At 39.8% G+C, this 25,848-nt stretch overlaps 1 protein-coding gene across 8 annotated transcripts in view; it reads left to right on the top strand.

Annotated features, from left to right (window-relative positions):
* ANK3 (ankyrin 3) overlaps nucleotides 1-25,848 on the top strand; it is a 753,651-nt gene that overhangs the window by 707,859 nt on the left and 19,944 nt on the right. For 6 of the 8 annotated variants that reach the window (XM_040437301.1, XM_040437297.1, XM_040437295.1 and 3 more), the window contains 3 exons: nucleotides 4,273-4,354; nucleotides 16,697-16,771; nucleotides 25,431-25,562. In XM_040437301.1, the coding sequence (XP_040293235.1) occupies nucleotides 4,273-4,354; nucleotides 16,697-16,771; nucleotides 25,431-25,562 (289 nt within the window). Of the gene's footprint in view, nucleotides 1-913; nucleotides 941-4,272; nucleotides 4,355-8,629; nucleotides 16,151-16,696; nucleotides 16,772-25,430; nucleotides 25,563-25,848 lie in introns of all 8 variants that reach the window. The other 2 variants (XM_040437293.1, XM_040437299.1) reach the window with 2 other exon arrangements.

Below are 25,848 nucleotides of genomic sequence, written 5' to 3'. Positions count from 1 at the left end.
CTCATGTGCACAGCCCCATAGAAATGAATGGATCCGGATTCAGTGCGGGTGCAATGCGTTCACCTCACGCATTGCACCCACGCGGAAATCTTGCCCGTGTGAAAGGGGCCTAACAACATAATGTAGAAGAGGAGAAGCTGATCTACGGGATATATCATTTTCTATCAATTAATTTAGTATTTACATGCAAAAAGCTGTTGCAATTCTGCCAGGTCTCACAGAGAGAGCCTGTAAGTCCTGCTTCTTCTGCCGAAAAAACACTGGTTGACAGATCCTTCTGCGTACAAAGCTGTCAGTCACTATGTGTGGGCAGAGGATGTAGGACTCACAGGCTTTCTCTATCAACTCCAACAGCATTTAGAGGGCTTTTTAAATAAAAAATACTGAATCAAATCATAGAAAATTATACATCCCCAACCTAAACACCTCCCTGCTCTGGAATCCTATGACTGCCAACCTTATGAGTAGATGAAGTGATAGGATTAAATAGGGCGCCAGGTCAAACATTGATAACGCCTAATTAAAGATCCATGTTCAGCCTTTTATGGTAGGCAGTAGTAAATCTCTATTCCCACTATTGGTACACTGTCCCACTGCCTGGGTATCCTCACGTCCTGCTTAGTCCACAGAACTATGTGATAAGTATACGTCGTCCCCACTGTGCTGTCATAATTGTAATTCTTTGTTACAATGGATTCCTAAGTCCACAGTGTGACGGTGTTCGTATTCTTCAGATAACCTGTATGTTTCTTGACCTTTGATTTACTTGTCTACTTATCTTTTGTGTCAGTGTTTGCTGTTTCTTGTGCTTGCGCTGCTGCTGCTTACCTATCCCTTATCACCTCCTAATATTCTTTTCCCTGCTGCCCACTATAATTTACCTTATCTCTGCAATGCATCTTGGATCCAAAAGGAAACAGAGTCAGACCAAGATGATGAGGTAATACAACTCATGCACCTTTCTCAATGATAATCATCTGTAGTTAAGGTTCCCACATCTGTTGTGTAAATCAGGGGGCTTAGGAATCATATAGGGCATATGAATAAACTGCACCAGACGTCATCTATAAATAAACTTAAAGTGGTTGTGCCAAGTTTGCAAGTTATTCCCAATCCACAAATTGGTTGGGGTCCAAGCCGGTCCTGAGAACAGGGGTCCTGTTCCCCTGATCTGATGGAGCGGCAGGTCAGACATGCAGCCTGCCACTCCATTCATTCTCTGGATGGCAGAGTATAGCGCTAGGCTATTTCCGATGGTCCCATAGAGAATGTATGGCTGTAGGGCACATGCTCGACCTGCTGCCACATCAAATTGAGAGATCGGTTGGGGTCCCAGCTGATCCTGAGAAAGGGGGTCCTATTCCCCTGATCTGATGGAGAAGCAGGGTCAGGCATGCCGCCTGCCGCTCCATTTATCCTCTATGGGATTGCCGGAAATAGCACAGTACAGCACTCTGCTATTTCCGGCGGTCTGATAGATAATGAATGGAGCTGCTGGGCACTTGCTCCACCTGCCGTTCCATCAAATCAGGGGATCAAATGGGGTCTCGGCAGTCGGACCCACATTGATCAGTTTGTCAAACATGGCACAACCCCTTTAAAATGAGACATATATCTATAAATTAGAAGTTAGAGCAGCACCCAATATTTGTTAATTAAGTTTCTTTACCAATATTAGGCTTTTTTTTTTATTCAGTTTCTATTTTTTTTTTTTTTGCAAAAGAGACAACAGGAAGTGGGGCCATATTGATTGTGACCTTTCAATGATGAATTTTACACAGAAGCATGACACATCATATTCAGATGCAAACTTCCATTTGACTTGCTTAGTCAATTTCCACCATATAGTATTTTATAGTACATAACGTATTCATGTTTGCTTCATCCAAAGCTACATATTTTCAGACAAGTAAAGGGGTTTTCTAATTATAACATGTCATCCCCTATCCACATAAAGTATAACTATTAGATTGGTGGAGGTCCGACTGCGTCCCCCACCCATCACAACAAAATGAATGAGCCGCTGGTCAAGCATGCACCATGCCGCCAGAAATAGGTGAGTGCTGTACTATGCTAGTATGCAAAGTCACACTCCCAAGTTCCTTTATTGAGGCAATACATACACCTAGCCAAGTTTCAGATCAAACATGAGCCTTGCTCAAGTAACTGACATTATATAGCAAACATAGTATGTGTATCACATGATATCATCAATTAATCAAATTAGCATAAACATGTGTACTATAGCAACACATGAAGTGTATATAATATCTCCAACATACAATATTCTACTCTACAACCTTACTTTCATATGCAGATTGCTGTATGTACAGACTCTTGTAGAAATCAGTGTAAGGCCTTATGCACACGACCGTGCCGTTTTTTGCGGTCCGCAAAAAACGGAAGCCGCCCGTGTGCCTTCCGCAATTTGCGGAACGGAATGGGCGGCCCATTGTAGACATGCCTATTCTTGTCCACAAAACGGACAAGAATAGAACATGCTATATTTTTTTTGCTGAGCCTTGGAACCGAGCAACGGATGCGGACAACACTCATCTTTTGCGGCCCCAAAAACTGTGGCTCGGATGCGGACCATAACTACGGTCGTGTGCATGAGGCCTAATCTTGCATGAGCTTCACACTCTTCCTTCCATTGAATTGGCTCTCTAAGTGCAACTCAAGAGAGCGAAGAAAACCCACTCTTAACGTTCTCGCGTACACTGGGTTTTGCACTGAATGTACCTAAAGGGGTTTTCAGAGAGTGCATGAGGTCAGTATCTTATCGGTGGGTGCTTGGCGAGCAGAGAGAAGGCCACGGCTGTACTGCAAGCACCGCTGCTGATTGACAGGGCTCACAGGTGTTGGACCCCCACTGATCAGATACTGATGACCTTTCCAGAGGATCATCAGTAACAAAAAAAAACTCTTGGAAAACCCCTTTAAAATATCTGTTGGCAGAACACTTATATGACTGATAGCTATTTCCCCCCGATCTCCACTTAAACATTGGCAAAGCATGCATGCTAGACAGAGGAAGACAAGCTGCCATTCACTTCTGACAGCATCAAAGCATCCATCAAGAGACATCAATACACACTATATTTTGTATGGATCCCATCGTCTTTCAACATTTCTGTAATGTGTATGGGCAGTTTTAGCCATGGCATCTCACTGCAACTCTGTATTTAGTTTGTGTTTCCTTATGCTCACCTTTGTTAATGCTACTATTAAATGCTGACCCTTAAAATCTTTGCAATTATTTTTTTAACTAATTCAGAATTGTAACCTAGATTTGTATGGATTCTTCGAAATTTCTTAGTTGCCTAAGGCTACTTTCACACTCGCGATTGGTGCGGATCCGTCTTGTATCTGCACAGGCGGATCCGCACCAATAATGCAAACGCTTGTATCCGTTCATAACGGATCCGTTTGCATTATTCATTCATAAAAAAGTCTAAGTCAAAACGGATCCATCTTGACTTAAATTGAAAGTCAATGGGGGACGGATCCGTTTTCAATTGCACCATATTGTGTAAGTGAAAAATGGATCCGTCCCCATTGACTTACATTGTAAGTCAGGACGGATCAGTTTGGCTCCGCATCGTCAGACGGTCACCAAAACGCTGCGAGCTGCGTTTTAGTGACCGTCTAAAAAACGCAACTGAGACCAAACGCAGCCAAATTGATGCATTCTGAACGGATCCTTATCCATTCAGAATGGATTGGGGCTGAACTGATCCATTTTGGGCCGCTTGTGAGAGCCCATGACGGATCTCGCAAGCGGACCCAGAAACGCCAGTGTGAAAGTAGCCTAATCTGTTCCATAACTTTAAGGCATGAGCATTAACCTACTGTCTGTTCCCTAGAAACAATATATGCAATTCTACTTAAATAGGTTTTAAAAATTTATAGTCAAGTCATATAGTGAAATATATAAAAGTGGTATAATAAAAAATAAAACAGGTATAGTTATTAATACATATGAGTCAAGTCCAAATCGGAAATGTATTATCCTAATTAACTCAACATTCGATAGTTTTTGTTTTATTGTATATGCCGTGTTACATTGTTGAGTGTTTCTGCTAGTAACAATGTTACAATCTTAAGTAAAGATTCTGACCAATACAACAATGCTGCTCTTTAAATGTGATTTATCTGTTTGGTTACATTTCCCATGATCAAGTATCAAGTCCTAGATGTATGTTAATTTAGCTGGAAGTTACTTCTTTGTATAAAAGGAATTATTTTAATCTATTGCTCATTTTTTTACAGATGGAGAAGGTGGATCGTCGTCAGAACTTTGTGTCTTTAGCCTTGCGTAAGCGATACAGCTATCTGACTGAACCTGGAATGAGTGAGTTTATTAACAGTCTAACAATACTAATCCCTTTAAAAGAAGAGTCTTTCTTTACTGACATGAATTATTCCTGTGTATCCCACAGCTGGGACACAGTGTCAAGTTCCTTATGGATGATGAAAAGGACAGCCCAAATGATGTTACTCTAATGTCTTAAGGAGGCAATAATCCATTCCCAGTTTTTGTCAAATATCAGTGTAGATCCAAATGACATGCTTAGAAGCTAACCTGTTGCGAGCTGATCAAATTTATATTAATAATAGAATATTATAGTGAAAGATCTGCTGTAGACCAAATGACAATATAGTTCTGTTTGATTATTAGCACCTAAGCCAGAAGCAAACACCCTTTATGTCCCTCCAAAATTAACTGATGTTTTCAGGCAGATATACAATGGCCATCAGTCATTCAAGAAGCATTGGAGGCTAAGAGGTTCCAACAGAGGGGGAATCCTGCATTGAGTCAATCCAAACCCAACAGATCCCGGCATTAAAAGGACTGCACTGGTAATGCTTCGCTTATCCAGTGGTGGTACTGCAGTGGAATGGAGCACTTGCTGTCAGATTCCATAGCACATTACAGCTGATCAGTGAAAGTCCTAGCGGCGAGATATCTTGTGATCAGCTTATTTTAGGGGGATTGACCACAGCAAAAGCTGCTTAAATGTGTATTTTTAAGAAATGCCTAGCCCTGTGCATTTTTCTCAAAGGAAGCACTGTTCTATGCTGGTAGGAAGGCAGTACTATTCATGCTGGTAGACATATGTGATTTAATAATTGATAAGACGAAAAAGCTAATTGATTTAGAGAATTGGTGGATGAAGCACCATCAAATCCACCCGTGTAAAAACATTCCTTGGCGCAAACAAACCACCAGAGCAGAAGGAAGTAAATTCTTTACATAGTTACATAGTTAATATAGTTGAAAAAAGACATAAGTCCATCAAGTTCACCCCAGGGATAGGTGGGGACGCGAATCCCAGAAGGAATTGAGACTCAGATTTCTACACGTTTTCATAAGCATTAATGTCATTTACTTTTATGAATTCCTCTAAACCCTTTTTAAAACGGTCCACTGTTCCTGCTGTGACCACGTTCTGAGAAAGTCTATTCCACAGATCCACAGTTCTCACAGTAAAGAAGCTTTGACGCTTCCGGAGACTGAACTTTTTCCTCTCCAGTCGGAGGCAGTGCCCCCTTGTCTTTTGAGCGCATTTTACATGGAACAGTTTTTCACCATATTTTTTTTATGGTCCATTTATATACTTGTATAGGTTAATCATGTCCCCCCTTAGACGTCTCTTCTCAAGACTAAATAATTTCAATTCTTTTAATCTTTCTTCGTAACTTACACTCTTCATGCCCCTTATCAGTTTAGTCGCTCTCCTCTGTACTTTTTCCAGCTGTAGTCCGTCCTTTCTATGGACTGGTGCCCAGAACTGAACTGCATATTCCAGATGAGGCAGCACCAGCGCTTTGTAAAGTGGTAATATTACATCCCTGCCCCGCGAGTCCATGCCTCGTTTAATGCATGACAGTATCCTGGTGGCCTTAGAAGCAGCTGATTGACATTGTATGCTATTTAATCTACCATCCACAAGGGCACCCAGATCCTTCTCTATAAGTGACTCTCCCAGTGTTACATCACCTAGGACATATATAGCACAGAGATTATTACTACCAAGATGCATAACTTTACATTTGTCCACATTGAACCTCATTTGCCAAGTTGATGCCCAATCACTCAGAGTGTTAAAGTCAGCTTATAGTATATGGACATCTTCCATAGACTGTACACTTCTACATAGCTTAGTATCGTCTGCAAAAATCTAAATGGTGTTATTAATCTCATCCTCAATATCATTAATAAATAAATTAAATAATAAAGGGTCCAGCACTGAACCTTGGGGTACATTACTTATAACCCGGGACCATTCTGAATAGGAATCATTAACCACAACTCTCTGGACACGATCCTTCAGCCAGTTTTCAATCCAATTACAAACTATACTTTCCAAGCTTATAGGTCTATAATTACCTGTGAAGGACCTTGATCCTTTTTTGAATATGGGCACCACGTTTGTCTTGCGCCAATCACTTTGCACTGTACCAGTACCTAGAGAATCTTTAAAAATTATTGGGACTTCTAAGAAATTACATTTTTGGGGGGGATGAAAGGACTCCTTTCTCAAGCTTCAGCAAGATTCAGCATCCAGCAAGTGAATGCTGGCTTGTTAGCTAACAGACTTGCTAACAGAAAGGAGTTGTTGCACTTCAAAAATCATCATTTCTTAGAGGTCCTAATAAAGAAGTTACTTTCATCTGCTCTGTATGTGTCTTTGCACTAAGGGATGTCTCTACACGAGTGGATTTAAAACTCCTTCATCCACCAGTATTCTATATGTTCCTTTCCTCCTGAGAGCCAGCCCCCTGTTCAACGAGGACCCAGACAACATCAACAGAACTGACCACTACAACTAAATAGGCTTTCCATTAGTGGGTCTTATGTTGCACAACACAACAAAGTGGGCATTGCCATCTCACTCTAAGATACCCAGTTTGTACATACTTACCCTATGAGTTCTTTTTTTCCTCATTTGGTCTTTTAAACACCAAAAAGCAAATTCAGGACTTTTGAACACCAAATTTGGCCTTTTGAACACCAAAAGCAAATTGTTAACTTTAAACTGAACTTTAGTAATGCAAACAGCAGCATAACTACTTTTTTAGGAGCAGCAACCTAAGGATGGATAGTAATCTCATACCAGATTTTTAGCACAAAGTAGAACCCACTTAGTAGAGCTATCCTGCAGAAAGCCTCCATTGTGGATCTTGTTCCATTCACAAGTAGGAACAACTTTTCTGCAACTACAGCTGTTGTTGCACCCATGCTGATTGTTTTCAATTCCATGCTGTGCATAAAGCTTTTGTAATCCCACCAACACATGTGAGGATCTTTTACATGAATGCCAGATACACATTTTTCTAATAAATATGCAGGTCAAATCTGGGAAATTTGAAATTCCTGGTAGTCCTGCAGTTTATTTTTAGAAAGCTGAAGATGGATGAAGATGTGATATGTCAATGTACAACAATCAGGATTTTAAAGCAATCCTATGTTGCAAAGCACAACGTTTAGGCTTAAGAGCAAACAGTACGAAGATTAAAACTGCCTTCACATTTTGAATTTTGTTAAAAAACTTATGGCAGACGTTGGTAATCAAGAACTCTTCTTTTAAAGAAAAATGTGAATGTATATATTGAACTTGTCCAAATCCAGCCTTTTTTCCATTAAAACTTGATTTTATATATTTTGAAGAAGTAAATATTTTGGTAAAAAGTAATACCATATATTCTGAAACTTTGCTGAATATAAAAGGCTGGCATTGGAAACCACTTGTACAAAATAATTAAAAAATGTCATAATCCATTGCTTGTTTTGACATAACATTTCATGCACGCTAAAGTCCAGAAACCATTCTTTAGCTACCCCTGCCTGACCATTATCACAGACTTCACAATTCACTCATCATCCTGACCCAATGGTTTTTTATTTCATGTCATTTTTTTTCTTTGGTTTTATGAAAACAAAAAAGGAAAATCAACAGCATGAAAAAATGCAAGGAAAATACAACTATTGAGAATATTTTGAGAAAACTGGATCTTATTGGCTTTATGATTGTGCAGCTTATAGATAAATTCTGCATGGAAAAACATTTTCGAATGAATCAGATTTCCTCCACATTTTTGCACTGTACTTGCCTGTCACATATTTCAATTTCAAGTCTGCATGAAGGGTTCTGCCTAAATAAAATATTAATCTTTATTGTTTTTGACAGTAACGTTTGCATCATGATACAACCAGCACAAATGACAATACTAATTCTGAACACTAACCCTACATAACTATACTGTATTCTACAGGACAAAATTAGCACATCAGAAAGTCAATAGGAAGTTTGAGTAGTAATATGGGTTTTGTTGGCCCTTTTACACGTGCTGTCTTTTCTGTCTCTTTATTGTTGTTTCGTTCTTGTGTTTGTCCATTGCTTTGTGTTGCTTATAGTGTTGGCTCATTGTACATCCATAAAATCCTTTTTGTTTCTTTTTTTCCACACATTAAAACCATAATCATCATCTTGACTCATAAAAACAGTTGTACTTGCTTTTGAAATAATATAATCTTTACTGACCAATTTTTTTTCTCTGGTCTCTCTGTTTTTTCAATCATTTTTTGTTAATTTTGCATTTAATTTTAATTTATTCATAAAAGAACCCATTGATCGGAATTCAGGAGCACCAAGAACTATCCCTGTTACCTATTCATACAAGCCAGGCTTTCCAACAAGACCATATCAGTCATGGACAACAGCTCCAATCACAGTGCCTGGGCAGACCAAATCAGGCTTTACCTCTCTATCAAGCTCTTCTTCTAATACTCCATCAGCATCCCCATTAAAATCAATTTGGTCTGTCTCCTCTGCCTCACCAATAAAATCTACACTAGGAGCCTCCACTACATCTTCTGTTAAATCCGTTAGTGATGTAGCATCACCAATCAGATCATTTCGGACAATTGCTTCACCAATAAAAACTGTTGTCACCCAACCTCCATATACAATTCATAGCTCTACTGGTTCACCAATTCGAGCCTCTACAATTGCAGAACCACCGGCTTTTAAGGGATTATCCTCCACCTCTGTTTTTACTTCCAGAACATCTCCAGTGACCACTGCTGGCTCTCTATTAGAAAGGTCGTCCATTACAATGACCCCTCCAGCATCTCCTAAATCAAACATTAACATGTACTCTTCAAGCCTCCCTTTTAAATCAATCATTACTTCTGCAGGGTCACTTTCATCTTCACCTCTAAAATCTGTGGTTTCTTCCACAGTCTGTACTCCTTCTAAAGTGAACATTGCACCATCTCTCTCTTCACCTTTAAAGATTGGGAATGGGCCAAATGAAGTTGGATTAATGAATGGGTCTGCATCACCACTAAAGTATCCACTCTGTTCCAATTATATCAATGGCTCGGCAGTAAATTTGCAAGACAAGATATCAGCAGTTACAAAATCTGCCACTGCATCAATCAATACAACCATTGATACAGCTGAAAAATGTTACTCTATTCCCACAACAACCCAAATGTCATATTCACCAATTAAGTCGTTCGCATCTACAGCATCAGCTTTTCAGACAATAAGAGCTCCCCCTACTGGTGCAGTCTACACAAACTTTAGGTCTTCATTATCCTCTACTACCTCATCTGTTACATCTTCAACATTAACTGTACCAGTGTATTCTGTGGTAAATGTGCTTTCAGAACCAACCTTAAAGAAGCTGACAGAATCTGCATCCTTGACAAAATCTGCAGCTGCCCTGCTGTCGACATCAAAAAATTCATCAACTGAAGCTAATCAGTTCAGTCGAATTTCTTCACCTCTTAAGACATCTTTGTTTCTCTCCCCTGCTGCCCTCAAGTTATCTACAACCTCTTCATTATCTTCCAGTCAGGAGATTCTGAAAGATGTTGCAGATATGAAAGAAGACTTAATAAGAATGACAGCAATCCTACAAACTGATACTACTGAAGACAAACCATTCCATTCTGAGTTAGCTAAAGAGGTCAAAATTGAAGATGAGGAGCCATTTAAAATAGTTGAGAAAGTAAAAGAGGACTTGGTAAAAGTGAGTGAAATTTTAAAAAAAGATGTCTTCTTAGAAAAAATGACATCTTCCTGTGACCAGGGGCAATCACCAGAAGATGACTGGGTAGAATTTAGTAGAGAGGAAATTGAAGAAGCTAGAGAAGGTGCTAGCATAAGTCTGCCATTACACCCACTAGAAAAAGTAGATTTGAAATCTAGAACTTTATCAGAAAAAGACTATAATTTAACAAAAGTAATTGATTACTTGACAAATGACATTGGTGGGAGTACATTTTCAACTCTTAAATACAAGTATGATGATGGGAAAAAAGAAGGAGAAGAGAAACAAAAAAGAGTTCTGAAACCAGGTATAGCTCTGCAGGATTATAAACTTAAAATGCCACCATCATCAATGAGATCGTCAGCATCAGAAAAAGAGTTGTGCAAAATTGCAGACTCTGTATTTGGAACAGACATGATTTTAGAATCTCCAGATGATTTTTCACAACATGAGCAAGATAAAAGTCCTTTATCTGATAGTGGATTTGAAACAAGAAGTGAAAAAACCCCATCAGCTCCACAGAGTGCAGAAAGCACTGGTCCCAAGCCACTTTTTCATGATGTACCTATTCCACCAGTTATTACAGAAACAAGAACAGAAGTAGTTCATGTTATAAGGAGCTATGAGCCATCAACTGGGGAGGTTGGAGGAGCTGACAAAATTGAACCACCACAGTTAAAACCAGATAAAACATTCATGGAGTTAGAACAAAATCAACCTGGACCTTTAAAAGTCAAAAATAAGGGGTTTCAGCTGAAAACCGGGATTGATGAAGATGACCATGCAGGGATTCTGGGGAAGGGAGTACGAGTAAAAGAAGAAACTCATATAACAACTACTACAAGAATGGTGTATCATCCTCCTCAATCTGCTGAAAAGTCTGAAAGAATTGACGAAACCATGTCTGTTCATGACATAATGAAAGCTTTTCAGTCAGGCCGTGATCCATCTAAAGAGCTGGCAGGCCTCTTTGAACATAAAATAGTAGCTTCAGATGTTCATAAGCCTGCTGACACCTCACAACATGCTGAAAGGGACATCAAAATGAAACCAAAACTGGAGCGCATAATTGAGGTCCATATTGAAAAAGGTAACCAAGCTGAGCCTACAGAAGTCATTATTAGAGAAACCAAAAAACACCCAGAGAAGGAAATGTATGTTTATCAAAGGGACTTAAGTCAGGGAGATTTTAACATCAAAGATATGGTAACAGAAAGAAATAAAATGTTTCCATGTTCAGATGAACAGGGACAGGGAGAAGAAGAGGAGTTGACTGCTGAGGAGTCTTTAACATCTTATTTGGAGTCCTCAAGAGTAAACACACCAGTTTCACAAGAAGAAGATAGTCGTCCAAGTTCTGCCCAACTTATATCAGATGACTCATATAAAACACTCAAGTTACTGAGTCAGCATTCAGTAGAATATCATGATGATGAGTTATCAGAACTACGAGGGGAATCATACCGATTTGCTGAGAAAATGCTCCTTTCTGAGAAACTAGATGACGCACAGGAGTCTTTGATGGACCATGCTGTACTTCTTGGATCTGACTTCCATCTACCTGAAAAACAATGCAGAGAAAAAACAATCACTACTCCTAAAAAGGAAATTCTTTCCAAAATATATAAGGATGTAGCCGAAAATGGTTTAGGTAAAATGTGCAGTGATGACTCTGTTGATAAAGTGACAGTAATACATTATGCTGGAGATCCTAAAAGCCCTAAACATGCAATGTGGATGCGATTTACAGAAGATAGGCTAGATAGAGGTAGAGAAAAGTTATTGTATGAAGATAGGGTGGATAGGACAGTTAAAGAGGCAGAAGAAAAACTAACTGAAGTATCACAGTTTTTTCGGGACAAAACAGAAAAGCTAAATGACGAGCTACAGTCACCAGAGAAGAAGCCAAACAAAAAGACCGGTAAAGCGTATAATTCAGGCCACCTTTCTATTAACAGTAGTCCAGAAAAACTAAAGGTTACAGATTTCAGGACTTCCAGTGAAGACTGGACTAAAATGCACCAATTTTTGCAAGATGGAAAGTATTCCACCTTAGCTGATGACCGAAAAGCAACAAGTTTGCCTTGTAGTCCAGAGAAAAGGATGTTTGACCACAAGGCAGACAGTCAACAATCAGGCTCACAATCTGGCTTTCAACTAAAACAGTCAAAACTTAGCTCTATTAAATTAAAATTTGAGCAAAGTCTAAATCCCCAAAACAAGAACAATAGCCAGGATGAAAAAAAACATGAGACCCCATCAAAGATTCCGGTTAAGAAAACACAGGACAGTCGGCTTCCATTTTTTCAGTTTCATTCAAAAGATAAACCACAAAAGACCATTGAGGAAATGAATGGAGAGCTCCCCTTGCTGACGGAGTCAATTTCAGAAGCCATCAATGAAGAATGTTTAAAATTTAAAGAAAAGATTAAAAATAGTAGTGGATTTTTAGATCACAAAGCTGATAAATTAATTGGAGGACTAATGGATCAGTTTCCACAGCAGTCAGTGACCAAAGAATCTGGCACTAAAGACTCCCCTGAAAATAAAACTTATAGAACATGGGAGACATCTGGTACACTTAATCAAAAAACACAGAAGGAAAAACTGACACACGTGTTCATACAGGACAAAGGAGCAGAAATTAATGGATCCCATCACTCAAGCTGTGAAACTGATAAAGACAAACTGTTGCCCAAATATGGATCTTGTACAGCTGATACAAATGAGAGTGTTAAGTCTCCTTCAAAAAAACTTTTGTACACAGAACTTGCTCGAAAGGATGTAGGAAATATCAGTGATGAAAAATATGAGAACAAGAAGGAAGGGCCAAATGTATCACACATCCCTGTCCGAGTCTCTGAAGAAAAGAGAGTGTTGCATAGCGCAGACAGGCCTAATAGCCATTCAAAGCTAGAAAACAACATTAATAGAACATCTTCACTACCCATAAACAAGCAGATACAGCCTGATATACTACATTCCACACTTGTTGCTGATGAAAGTAACAGGCGTACAGATAAGGCCCAAGTTTACCTGGGGTTGTCGCCTTCTACTGAAGATAACGAGATATCCCCTGTTAAGTCCCCAGATTCTTTAGAAATGAGTCCTGTCAAGGAAGACTTAGCCAATATTCATGGCTCTATGCCAGCAGGGTACCACAGAAATTCAACAGGAAACACAGAGGTGTTAAAGGAAATAAAAACATTACCCGTTTACGTTAGTATTGTACAAGTAGGAAAACAATATGAGAAAGAAGTACAACAAGGAGTTAAAAAGGTAGCTAACCAGGAGAGTAGGGCAGTTCAAGAAGGAAGAGGAACCCTCTTTAGTATTAAACCACAGAAACAACCCCCATCTCCTCAGGGCAGCCCAGAGGATGATACCCTAGAACAAGTGTCATTTATAGATAGCTCAGGGAAAAGTCCTTTAACTCCAGAAACACCCAGTTCAGAGGAAGTTAGCTATGAATTTAATTCTAAAACCCCTGATTCACTAATGCCATATATACCAGGAAAACCTAGCCCTATTCCAGAAGTCTCAGAAGAGTCAGAGGAGGAAGAATTAGTCAAACTTCCATCAATTAAGCAGAGCATTCCAGATGCTATAAATTCCGATATAGCAAAGCCAGTTAACGTTAGCAAAGACTTAAACAAAAGATCAAAAGACAACAGAGTTGCATATATTGAGTTTCCACCTCCACCACCTTTAGATTCTGAGCACAGTGACTCTAGTAAAAAAAATACAGAAAATTCAACAGACAGTGAAATGGAACTAACTGAAGTTAATCTGCAAGATGACCATGACAAGTTGCTCTCAGCTGAGCCAGTCATACGGGTACAGCCACCTTCTCCTGTTCCCCCTGAATTAGATATCAGTGATTCAAGTGATGACGAATCGGTTCTTCACCCCTTTGCTGTTAAAAAGTATACATTCAAAATTAAAGATGAAGAGATAAAAGAATGTACAAAAATAAATTCTTCTGTGAAGTCTAGTACTTCGAAACAATATCAAGAGTCAGATATGGGCTTAAATGCACCATCTAATGACCTTGAACAAAATGGTAATAACGACCAATCTGTCACAGAGTGCTCCATAGCAACCACTGCAGAATTTTCACATGATACTGATGCCACAGAGATTGATTCTCTAGATGGCTATGACCTGCAAGATGAAGATGATGGTTTGACAGAAATCGATACTAAACATGGACCAAGTCAAGATGTGGAAGTTAAAAAGGAACCATGGACAAAAGAAGGAATGCTGAAACACAGCGACCGTAGTTTTAGTCAAAGTAAGCTTGAAGTTATTGAAGAAGAAGAAAAAGTAGTAATTGAGGAGTATAAGCCATGTAGAAAAATATCTGATGATGAAAAGAAAACTGAATCTGGTGACAAGAAGCAAGGAGCACTATTTTTTACTTTGGAAGGAAGGCATCCAGATAGACAAGTGTTTCCAGATACATATTTTAGTTATAAAGTGGATGAAGAGTTTGCAACACCTTTTAAAACGGTAGCTACAAAGAGCCTTGACTTTGATCCATGGTCTAGTAAAGCAGGAGATGATGATGTATTTGAAACCAAATCCAAAGATGATGAACCAAAGCCTTTTAGTCTGGCTGTAGAAGATCGATCTCAAGCAACTACACCTGATACAACTCCAGCCAGAACTCCTACAGATGAAAGTACTCCAACTAGTGAGCCCAACCCCTTCCCATTTCATGAAGGGAAGATGTTTGAGATGACTCGCAGTGGTGCTATTGACATGAGCAAGAGGGATTTTGTTGAAGAAAGACTTCAATTTTTTCAGATTGGTGAGCATAATTCTGAAGGGAAGTCAGGGGTCAAAGGGGATGGGGACAAAATTATTGCCATCACACTTCCACAGTCAGGGGACATCTTGATAGAACCCATCCTAGAAAAAGTAGAGACATCTACAGTTGAACATGCTACCATCATCCAGGGAAGTGGAGATCGTCTTGAAGGAACACATGGTAATAATTCACTGGAAATACCAGCTACTACTACCAATTGTAAAGTTGATCCTAAATTGCGTACGCCTATAAAGATGGGTATATCTGCCTCAACAATGACCACGAAGAAAGATGGCATGGGAGAAGTGACAAATAAAATAGAGGCTGTGCCAGATTCCCATAATTTAGATAATGAGAGCAAGACTATTTTCACAAACATAACAACCAGTGAGACAATTATTAGGCACATAGAAATCCATGATTTTCCAGCAGAAAATTATAACAACAACAATAACTTGGATTCATTAGCTTTAAATGTAAATAATAACACAATTAATTTGGTTCTTAGTGAAGAATGTGAATCCAAGCCTTTGAAAAAACTTACCAAAACAAAAGTAAATATAGATAATGATCTAGGGACATCCAATGAAAACATTGATAGGGATAAGAAGAAACCCCAAAGAAATGAGCAGAAGTTGGCAGATCCAGCAGGGAATAGGCCAAGGTCTAAACTACCAGTCAAAGCCATATCAGTAAGGCCAGTTAATGATCGAATAAGCAATACAAACACATCAGGTGTTAAAAGAAGTTTGCCTAGTAAGGTTGAAAAAGAAACAAGGCAGGGACACATTTCAAATACAGAAATAAGGTCTAAAATCCCAATTAAAAATGTTAATAGAGTCAACCCTCCTATACAAAGAAAAGTTGCACCAAAACCTAGACAGGCACACATAGAGAAGGAGTCAAGCAAACCAGCTCCTTCAAAATTACCAGTAAAGGTAAGATCTTTGCCCACTGCCACGTCAGCAGCCAAAATAAAGAAACATGAGTTCAGTGAGGTTTGTAAACATTCTATTGAATATTTTAAGGGAATTAGTGGTGAGACATTAAAGCTTGTGGATCGCCTTTCTGATGAAGAAAAAAAGATGCAGCCTGAAATCTCTGATGATGAAGACAGTACATCACGAAATACATCACTATCTGAAGCCACCCAAGTGTCCCAGCCTTCGGTAACATCGAGGTCTGCTAAAGAAATGAAAGCAGACGCAACAACTTTAAAATCAAAGATTGAAAAGACCGACAGTGAGAGAAGGAGCAGTAGAAGGACTGGTGAGAATAAAGGCAGTCAGGCTTCTGGAGCTGTAATAGCTCACATCGTGGAAATCCAGCCTAGTTTGTAAACCTCTTGACTTGTTGACCTTAGTGCATGACCTGTCGTGATTGCTTGTGGAGTGACCTATGTTAGTTTCCATTCTTTCATTGTCATCTGTGTCTGTGTCTTACACTACTCGTTCTTTATTTTTTTTAAAGATACACTTGAGTTAGTCAGAAAAGCATGCCCGTAGTTCAAAGAAATCACACTTTGCCCATGGATCGAACATAAAAACTGCCTCTACAAGGCCAACACCATCCAGCACTGAAACTCGCCTCTTGTACACTGAAGCAGCATGCTTACTTCCGTTTAATAACCGTACTCACAATGCTCAACTTGTACTCCCCAAACACATAACAGTACAAGCTGTAGTAGTCCAATGTTTCTAGATCACAGATCACACACTTTATATTGTGTAGAGTAGTTTCAGTAGACAGTCTCAAAATTCCAGCACATATTTGTAAAACAACAAAATGTTATAATTTGTCTTTTATAACTTGCAGGTCCTCAGAGTCCATGTGAGCGGACGGACATAAGGATGGCCATAGTCGCTGATCATTTGGGACTTAGTTGGACAGGTACAAAAATGCTTTAATGTTATCCATTCCATATGTGCATACAAATATAGATATTACTTTTTGGCTAATCCACAATCAGAACAAGTTTCTGCAAAGTTTGTTGAAAATATTCTGTAGCATTCAAAATTTCTAAAATTGATTTGCTTTTTCTATTGGTTTTTACATGAACATGCTTGACACTTTACAATGAACCCTTACGTAAAATACTCTTAAGTTATGTCATTGGTGTAGAGACCTTTACTTATTGTTTCCCATTAAAATATGTAACAATTGGGTCGTTTAAAATGTTACTTTACCACAATACTGATAGATGTTTTTATCTTTTTTTTTCTATATTTGTTATATTTTTGAAAATAGAAAAAGCCTGTCGTGTTTTAGCTTTGTCCAATACTTTACACTGGTTACATAAATTTAATAAATCTATTATATGAAATAAAAATATATATTTAGTAATGGGTGAAATACAAGGGGGGGGGGATAAATACTTTCTAACAATGCTTTATTTTATTTATGTATTTTTTAATTAACCCCTTAGGGACTTAGGACGTACCAGTACGCCATGTTTGCCGAGTCCTTAAGGACTCAGGACGTACTGGTACGTCCTAAGTTTAAAAGTAGATTGCGGCGCGGCGGGGGTTAATAGGAACAGGATGCCGCTGAAATCATTCTGTCACAACAATCATCCTGTCACAACGCCGGGGGGGGTCATGTGACCCCCCCATATCGGCGATCGCCGCAAACCGCAGGTCAATTCAGACCTGCGGTTTGCGGCTTTTACCTGCGGTTGCGGCGGTGCCATCGGGTCCCCATGCAGCTGTGGGGGGGACCCGATGGCATAGAAGGCAGCGCGATGTCTAAGGAAGGCATCGCGCTGCCTTCCGGTGACGAGCCTGTGAGATCCAGCCCCCTGGATCTCACAGGCCGGAAGCTGTATGAGTAATACACACAGTATTACTCATACAGCCAATGCATTCCAATGCAGAAGTATTGGAATGCATTGTAAAGGATTAGACCCCCAAAAATTCAAGTCCCAAAGTGGGACAAAAAATAAAGTGAAAAAAAAGTTGTAAAAATAAAGTTTTCCCCCAAAAAAATCTAAAGTTTAAAGTAAAAATAAACAAAAACGTCATTTTCCCCAAATAAAGTTAAAAAAAATTGGTACAAAATAGGGAAAAAAAAGTATACCTATTAGGTATCACCGCGTCCATAAAGACTGGCTCTATAAACATATCACATGACCTAACCCCTCAGATAAACACCGTAAAAAATAAAAACTGTGCTAAATAAACCATTTTTTTGTCACCTTACATCACAAAAAGTACAACAGCAAGCGATCAAAAAGGCATTTGCCCACCAAAATAGTACCAATCTAACCGTCACCTCATCCCGCAAAAAATTTGCCCCTACCTGAGATAATCGCCCAAAAAATAAAAAAACTATGGCTCAGAATATGGAGACACTAAAACATCATTTTTTTTGTTTAAAAAATGATATTATTGTGTAAAACTTACATAAATAAAATAAAAGTATACATATTAGGTATCGCCGCGTCCGTATCGACCGGCTCTATATAAATATCACATGACCTAACCCCTCAGATGAACACCGTAAAAAATAAAAAATTAAAACTGTGCTAAATAAACCATTTTTTGTCACCTTACATCACAAAAAGTGTAATAGCAAGCGATCAAAAAGTCACACGCACCCCAAAATAGTGCCAATAAAACCGTCATCTCATCCCGCAAAAATCATACCCTACCCAAGGTAATCGCCCAAAAACTGAAAAAATTATGGCTCTCAGGCTATGGAAACACTAAAACATGATTTTTTTTGCTTCAAAAATGAAATCATTGTGTAAAACTTACATAAATAAAAAAAAGTATACATATTAGGTATCGCCGCATCCGTGACAACCTGGTCTATAAAAATATCATCTAACAAATATGATCTAACCTGTCAGATGAATGTTGTAAATAACAAAAAACTAAAAACTGTGCCAAAACAGCTATTTCTTGTAATCTTGCCTCACAAAAAGTGTAATATAGAGCAACCAAAAATCATATGTACCCTAAACTAATACCAACAATACTGCCACCCTATCCCGTAGTTTCTAAAATGGAGCCACTTTTTTGGAGTTTCTACTCTAGGGGTGCATCAGGGGGGCTTCAAATGGAACATGGTGTCAAAAAATCCACAGAATCTACAGAATCAGGTCCATAAATATTGAGTTTTGTTTGGCTGTTAACCCTTGCTTTGTTACTGGGAAAAATTGATTAAAATGGAAAATTTGCCCAAAAATTGAAATTCTGAAATTTCATCTCCATTTGCCAATAACTCTTGTGGAACACCTAAAGGGTTAACGACGTTTGTAAAATCTGTTTTGAATACCTTGAGGGGTGTAGTTTCTTAGATGGGGTCACTTTTATTGAATTTCTACTCTAGGGTTGCATCAGGGGGGCTTTAAATGGGACATGGTGTCAAAAAATCCAGACCAGCAAAATCTGCCTTCCAAAAACTGTATGGCATTCCTTTCCTTCTGCGCCCTGCCGTGTGCCCGTACAGTAGTTTACGACCACATATGGGGTGTTTCTGTAAACGACAGAATCAGGGCCATAAATATTGAGTTTGGTTTGGCTGTTAACCCTTGCTTTGTAACTGGAAAAAAATTATTAAAATGGTAAATCTGCCAAAAATGTGAAATTTTGAAATTGTATCTCTATTTTCCATTAATTCTTGTAGAACACCTAAAGGGTTAACGACATTTGTAAAATCAGTTTTGAATACCTTGAGGGGTGTAGTTTCTTAGATGGGGTCACTTTTATGGAGTTTCTACTCTAGGGGTGCATCAGGGGGGCTTCAAATGGGACATGATGTCAAAAAAACCAGTCCAGCAAAATCTGCCTTCCAAAAACCGTATGGCATTCCTTTCCTTCTGCGCCCTGCCGTGTGCCCGTACAGTAGTTTACGACCACATATGGGGTGTTTCTGTAAACTACAGAATCAGGGACATAAATATTGAGTTTGGTTTGGCTGTTAACCCTTGCTTTGTTATTGGGAAAAATGGATTAAAATTGAAAATTTGCCCAAAAAATTGAATTCTGAAATTTCATCTCCATTTGCCAATAACTCTTGTGGAACACCTAAAGGGTTAATGACGTTTGTAAAATCTGTTTTGAATACCTTGAGGGGTGTAGTTTTTTATATGGGGTCACTTTTATGGAGTTTCTACTCTAGGGTTGCATCAGGGGGGCTTCAAATGGGACAAGGTGTCAAAAAATCCAGTCCAGCAAAATCTGCCTTCCAAAAACCGTATGGCATTCCTTTCCTTCTGCGCCCTGCCGTGTGCCCGTACAGTAGTTTACAACCACATATGGGGAGTTTCTGTAAACTACAGAATCAGGGCCATAAATATTGAGTTTGGTTTGGCGGTTAAACTAAGAAGACAGGTTGGCATTAGCAGGAGGTGCTCAAACCCACATGCAGTTGTGCATATATATAGGGGAGCAAATCCTGCACTTGTGGCCCGTTGCTAATGGCAATCCCCAGCAAAATGCATACAATGGAGGATGCCCGCGGCGAACCACAACTACCACAATAGACATCCTACACAAGATAACAAGTGCGGATGTCATAATAATATAACAATATAACAAAACAATAACAAGGACAGGTGCACTCTGCAGTCTCACTAGACCCTCAAACTGATTTTAAAATTGAGAGATTAGTCAACATGTCCTACGGTGTAGAACATGTCTAAGCCCGGACACCACGCCAAGGTTTCTCAAGTAGCCTGGGACCTAACACTCTCCTACCTGAGCCGTATGGGCGATACCAGGAGCCAGTGGGCAAATTACAGGAGCATAAGGCCGACTCACAAACAGCTCACCAGTTACCTCCAGCATGTAGCCATGCTTCCAATGGGAGGAGGGAGGAGTCTGCGAGTCCCACTCAAGACTGGCTGATATGTCCCAGGCCTCACAGGTGCACCTAAATGTGGCCTGTAGATGGAAAACAGGCACATTTAAATTGGAGTTTATACACCTCCAGAAATCTATATATACAAACTAAGAAGACAGGTTGGCATTAGCAGGAGGTGCTCAAACCCACATGCAGTTGTGCATATATATAGGGGAGCAAATCCTGCACTTGTGGCCCGTTGCTAATGGCAATCCCCAGCAAAATGCATACAATGGAGGATGCCCGCGGCGAACCACAAGTACCACAATAGACATCCTACACAAGATAACAAGTGCGGATGTCATAATTAATATAACAATATAACAAAACAATAACAAGGACAGGTGCACTCTGCAGTCTCACTAGACCCTCAAACTGATTTTAAAATTGAGAGATTAGTCAACATGTCCTACGGTGTAGAACATGTCTAAGCCCGGACACCACGCCAAGGTTTCTCAAGTAGCCCGGGACCTAACACTCTCCTACCTGAGCCGTATGGGCGATACCAGGAGCCAGTGGGCAAATTACAGGAGCATAAGGCCGACTCACAAACAGCTCACCAGTTACCTCCAGCATGTAGCCATGCTTCCAATGGGAGGAGGGAGGAGTCTGCGAGTCCCACTCAAGACTGGCTAATATGTCCCAGGCCTCACAGGTGCACCTAAATGTGGCCTGTAGATGGAAAACAGGCACATTTAAATTGGAGTTTATACACCTCCAGAAATCTATATATACAAACTAAGAAGACAGGTTGGCATTAGCAGGAGGTGCTCAAACCCACATGCAGTTGTGCATATATATAGGGGAGCAAATCCTGCACTTGTGGCCCGTTGCTAATGGCAATCCCCAGCAAAATGCATACAATGGAGGATGCCCGCGGCGAACCACAAGTACCACAATAGACATCCTACACAAGATAACAAGTGCGGATGTCATAATTAATATAAAAATATAACAAAACAATAACAAGGACAGGTGCACTCTGCAGTCTCACTAGACCCTCAAACTGATTTTAAAATTGAGAGATTAGTCAACATGTCCTACGGTGTAGAACATGTCTAAGCCCGGACACCACGCCAAGGTTTCTCAAGTAGCCCGGGACCTAACACTCTCCTACCTGAGCCGTATGGGCGATACCAGCAGCCAGTGGGCAAATTACAGGAGCATAAGGCCGACTCACAAACAGCTCACCAGTTACCTCCAGCATGTAGCCATGCTTCCAATGGGAGGAGGGAGGAGTCTGCGAGTCCCACTCAAGACTGGCTGATATGTCCCAGGCCTCACAGGTGCACCTAAATGGTTTGTAACTGGTGCACCTGGTTTGGCTGTTAACTCTTGCTTTGTAACTGGAAAAAAATTATTAAAATGGAAAATCTGCCAAAAAAGTGAAATTTTGAAATTGTTTCCATTAATTCTTGTGGAACACCTAAACGGTTAACAAAGTTTGTAAAATCAGTTTTGAATACCTTGAGGGGGGTAGTTTATAGAATGGGGTTATTTTTGGGTGGTTTCTATTATGTAAGCCTCGCAAAGTGACTTCAGACCTGAACTGGTCCCTAAAAATTGGGTTTTTGAAAATTTCTGAAAAATTTCAAGATTTGCTTCTCAACTTCTAAGCCTTGTAACATCCCCAAAAAATTTAATATTATTCCCAAAATGATCCAAACATGAAGTAGACATATGGGGAATGTAAAGTAATAACTATTTTTGGAGGTATTACTATGTATTATAGAAGTAGAGAAATAGAAAAATTTTTACAAATTTATGGTAAATTTGGTATTTTTTTATAAATAAAAAAGATTTTTTTTTTTACTTCATTTTACCAGTGTCATGAAGTACAATATGTGACGAAAAAACAATCTCAGAATGGCCTGGATAAGTCAAAGTGTTTTAAAGTTATCAGCACTTAAAGTGACACTGGTCAGATTTGCAAAAAATGGCCAAGTCCGTAAGGTGAAATAGGGCCGAGTCCTTAAGGGGTTAAAGAGGTTGCCCGCTCCCAAAATCCAAATTCTTTTTATGTGCTCCTAACACCTTGCATATATACACCCCCAATTCCTTGTTTTCATGTCTATGCTTTCTTTTGATCTGTCTGGGCATCAGACTATCCTGGCAGATCTGTTTACTTTCCTAGTTTCCTGTTTTGGTTAATAGGTAACTTTATTTAAAAAAGCCGGTCTGCATTGAGTGATGAGTCACAGGTTGCCCACCCCCCCCATTCAGTTTGCAGGAGCTACTCACACTAAATGTAGCCAAAGAACAAGTCCTATTCTGGTCCTCAAAATGCAGACCTCGAACCCATAGAAGTCAATGGCTCTGCAAAAAAATGCAGATCGCACACAGACAGTATAGTTATCTAGCGGATCAGCGACTTGCAGAGTGCATGAGGCCAAATCTTATCTTTTTTAGTCCTGCATGCTGCATTGTTTATCTTGGTAATACGACCATGATCATCCCAGGGAACGCGGTCTCTGTGTAGGCCGCATCTCCCAGGCCAACCACACTCTCCTGACCCAAACTGACAGTATGACAATAATGTATGATACAGCCAGTCTCTATGAAAAATAAAATTGATTCCAGCTCACAAATAGTCACACGTGCAACGGAGAAGCCAGGCTAACTTCATAGTAACAAACTTCAACAGATGAGAAATTTCCAGCACGTGGTTGAATTGAAATCTTGCATAGTCTTTATTTCAAATCCATCGGGTACATACCATGACATCCACAGCACCCTCATAACAGTGACATTCACAGCACCCCCATAACAGTGACATCCACAGTTCCCCCAGTGCCACCCACAGTGACCCCAAATGCCATCCACAGTGACCCCAAATGCCATCCACAGTGACCCCAAATGCCATGCATAGTGCATAGTGCCCCTAGTGCCATCCACAGTGCCCCCAAATGCCATCCAGTGCCCCATTGCCATTCACAGTGCCCCCAAATACCATCCACAGTTGTCATCAACCCCTTTAAAAGTAAGCACAAACCATTTACAAATCAATAAATCAATACTTTTTGGAAAAAATCATGCTGCAATATGGCATGCAAACACCGCTACCTCCTTATAGTATCTGTAGCATACAGTGGGACCTTATGGGTCCATACATTTTTATTTCTGCATTACTGCTACATACGACCTCTGATTTGTATGACACATGGTGCACACAGATAAAGGGGGTGTACCGTACCTAAGTATGCATTACAGAGGAATAGCTTGAAAATTAATTATTTTACGCTTGCATACAGTACTTGTGCTTAAGACACAAGACTTTTCAGCATTTTTTGATTTACTGAGTACTACTGCCGTTGATCCTGCTTGATTATTTTTTGCTTAAAGGGCATCTGTCAGCAGATCTGTACCTATGAATCTGACTGACCTGTTGCATGTCGGCTTAGCAGCTGAAGGCATCTGTGTTGGTGCCATGTTCATCTGTGCCCGCATTTCTGAGAAAAATGCAGTTTTAATATATGCAAATGAGCCTCTAGGAGCAAGAGAGGCGTTGCCGTTACACCTAGAGGCTCTGCTCTCTCTGCAACTGCCACACCCTCTCCACTTTAATTGACAGGACCAGGCATGATCATAATTATACTGCCTGGCCCTGTCAATCAAAGGGTAGAGGATGCGGCATCTGCAGAGAGAGCTGAACCTCTAGGTGTAATGGCAATGCTCGTGTTGCTTCTAGAGGCTCATTTGCATATATTAAAACATCATTTTTCTCAGCAATGCGGACATATGAACATGGGACCAACACAGATGCCTTCAGCTGCCAAGCGCCCATGTAACAGGTCAGCCAGTTTCAAAGCTAGAAATCTGCTGACAGATGGTCTTTGCAAAAATAGTAATAGAGAAGAGAATGGATCCTTTTTGTCACTGTCAACAGAGAAAGCTGTAGTTTACAAACTTTTTTTTAATGTCAATTAAAGCACATTTTGGCTAGGACCAGGTCCTTCCTCTATGTTTTCAATTGAGGAAAGACCCCCATACAGATCTGAAACGTGTTTTAGTTAACACAAAAACTGAAAAGACAGATTTTACACTGTAATCTTGTCTGATGACTATTAAAGGGGTTATCCAAGAGTAAAAAATGTCCCTACATGTCTCCCATATGTCCGTGCCCCTCACACGGAATATACTTACCTGGCTCCCTGGTCCCCTCCCCGCACCGCCACTGCTGCTTCTCCCCGTGCGCAGATGAAAACATCCGGTGTCGGGGGGGGCAGTCAATGGCAGACGGGGACGAGCCTCCCTAACGTTGCCCGCGATGCTAGGGAGGCTCGTCCCTATCACAGTCTGCCAACAGCGGCGGTACAGGAGCAGCGCAGGGAGCGGGGAGCCAGGTAAGTATATTCAGTGTTATAGGACCTGGGCATATGGGGGACATTTTTTTTTCTCGGATAACCCCTTTAATGACAGTGCTGAGATGGATCGATTTTTTTCCTCTTTTACTTTTGATATGGTGGCATATAGGTTTTACTGTCAGACATAAAAAAAGAAAAAATCATGGTATTGTGCCTAGAGGTTCCCAATTTTGGAGAGTGTTTGATATTAGACTGGGACTGACCTTCAATACCAGAAACATCCCACAGAAAAAGTGGCGCTGTTTTTGGAGATTAACTAATCTGATCTCATACAACTCTTTCTACTTGCAATATCTTAGATCAATATCTTACATTTTTTAAATGTTCTTTTTTTCCAGAACTTGCAAGAGAACTGAATTTTTCAGTGGATGAAATTAATCAAATTCGTGTTGAGAATCCTAATTCGCTGACTACACAAAGCTTTATGCTGTTGAAGAAATGGGTTATCAGAGAAGGCAAAAATGCAACAAGTGAGTACTCTAAGTCTAACGAAGAAGGTTTATAAAGTGTAGCCCTACCTACCTATCATTGGCTACATAGACATCCATGTAAAAACCAGTATCTTCATATTTCTTGTGCTGTTTAAGTTACTTTTAGTGTGTTGATGCGTAATCTACAAGCTACTGTTGATAACCTGTAATTCTTGCTATATCTACATTTAGCCTTTAGCAGCATGTGCATATGGACACAGATGTAAATGTAATCAATTCAATAAAATGTATGCAGGAAATATAAATGCTCTTGCAACCGTTTTTT

Source organism: Bufo bufo, chromosome 6, assembly GCF_905171765.1.
Source record: "Bufo bufo chromosome 6, aBufBuf1.1, whole genome shotgun sequence".
In the NCBI taxonomy this organism is placed as follows: domain Eukaryota; kingdom Metazoa; phylum Chordata; class Amphibia; order Anura; family Bufonidae; genus Bufo; species Bufo bufo.
This window is presented reverse-complemented; position numbering and strand designations above follow the sequence as displayed.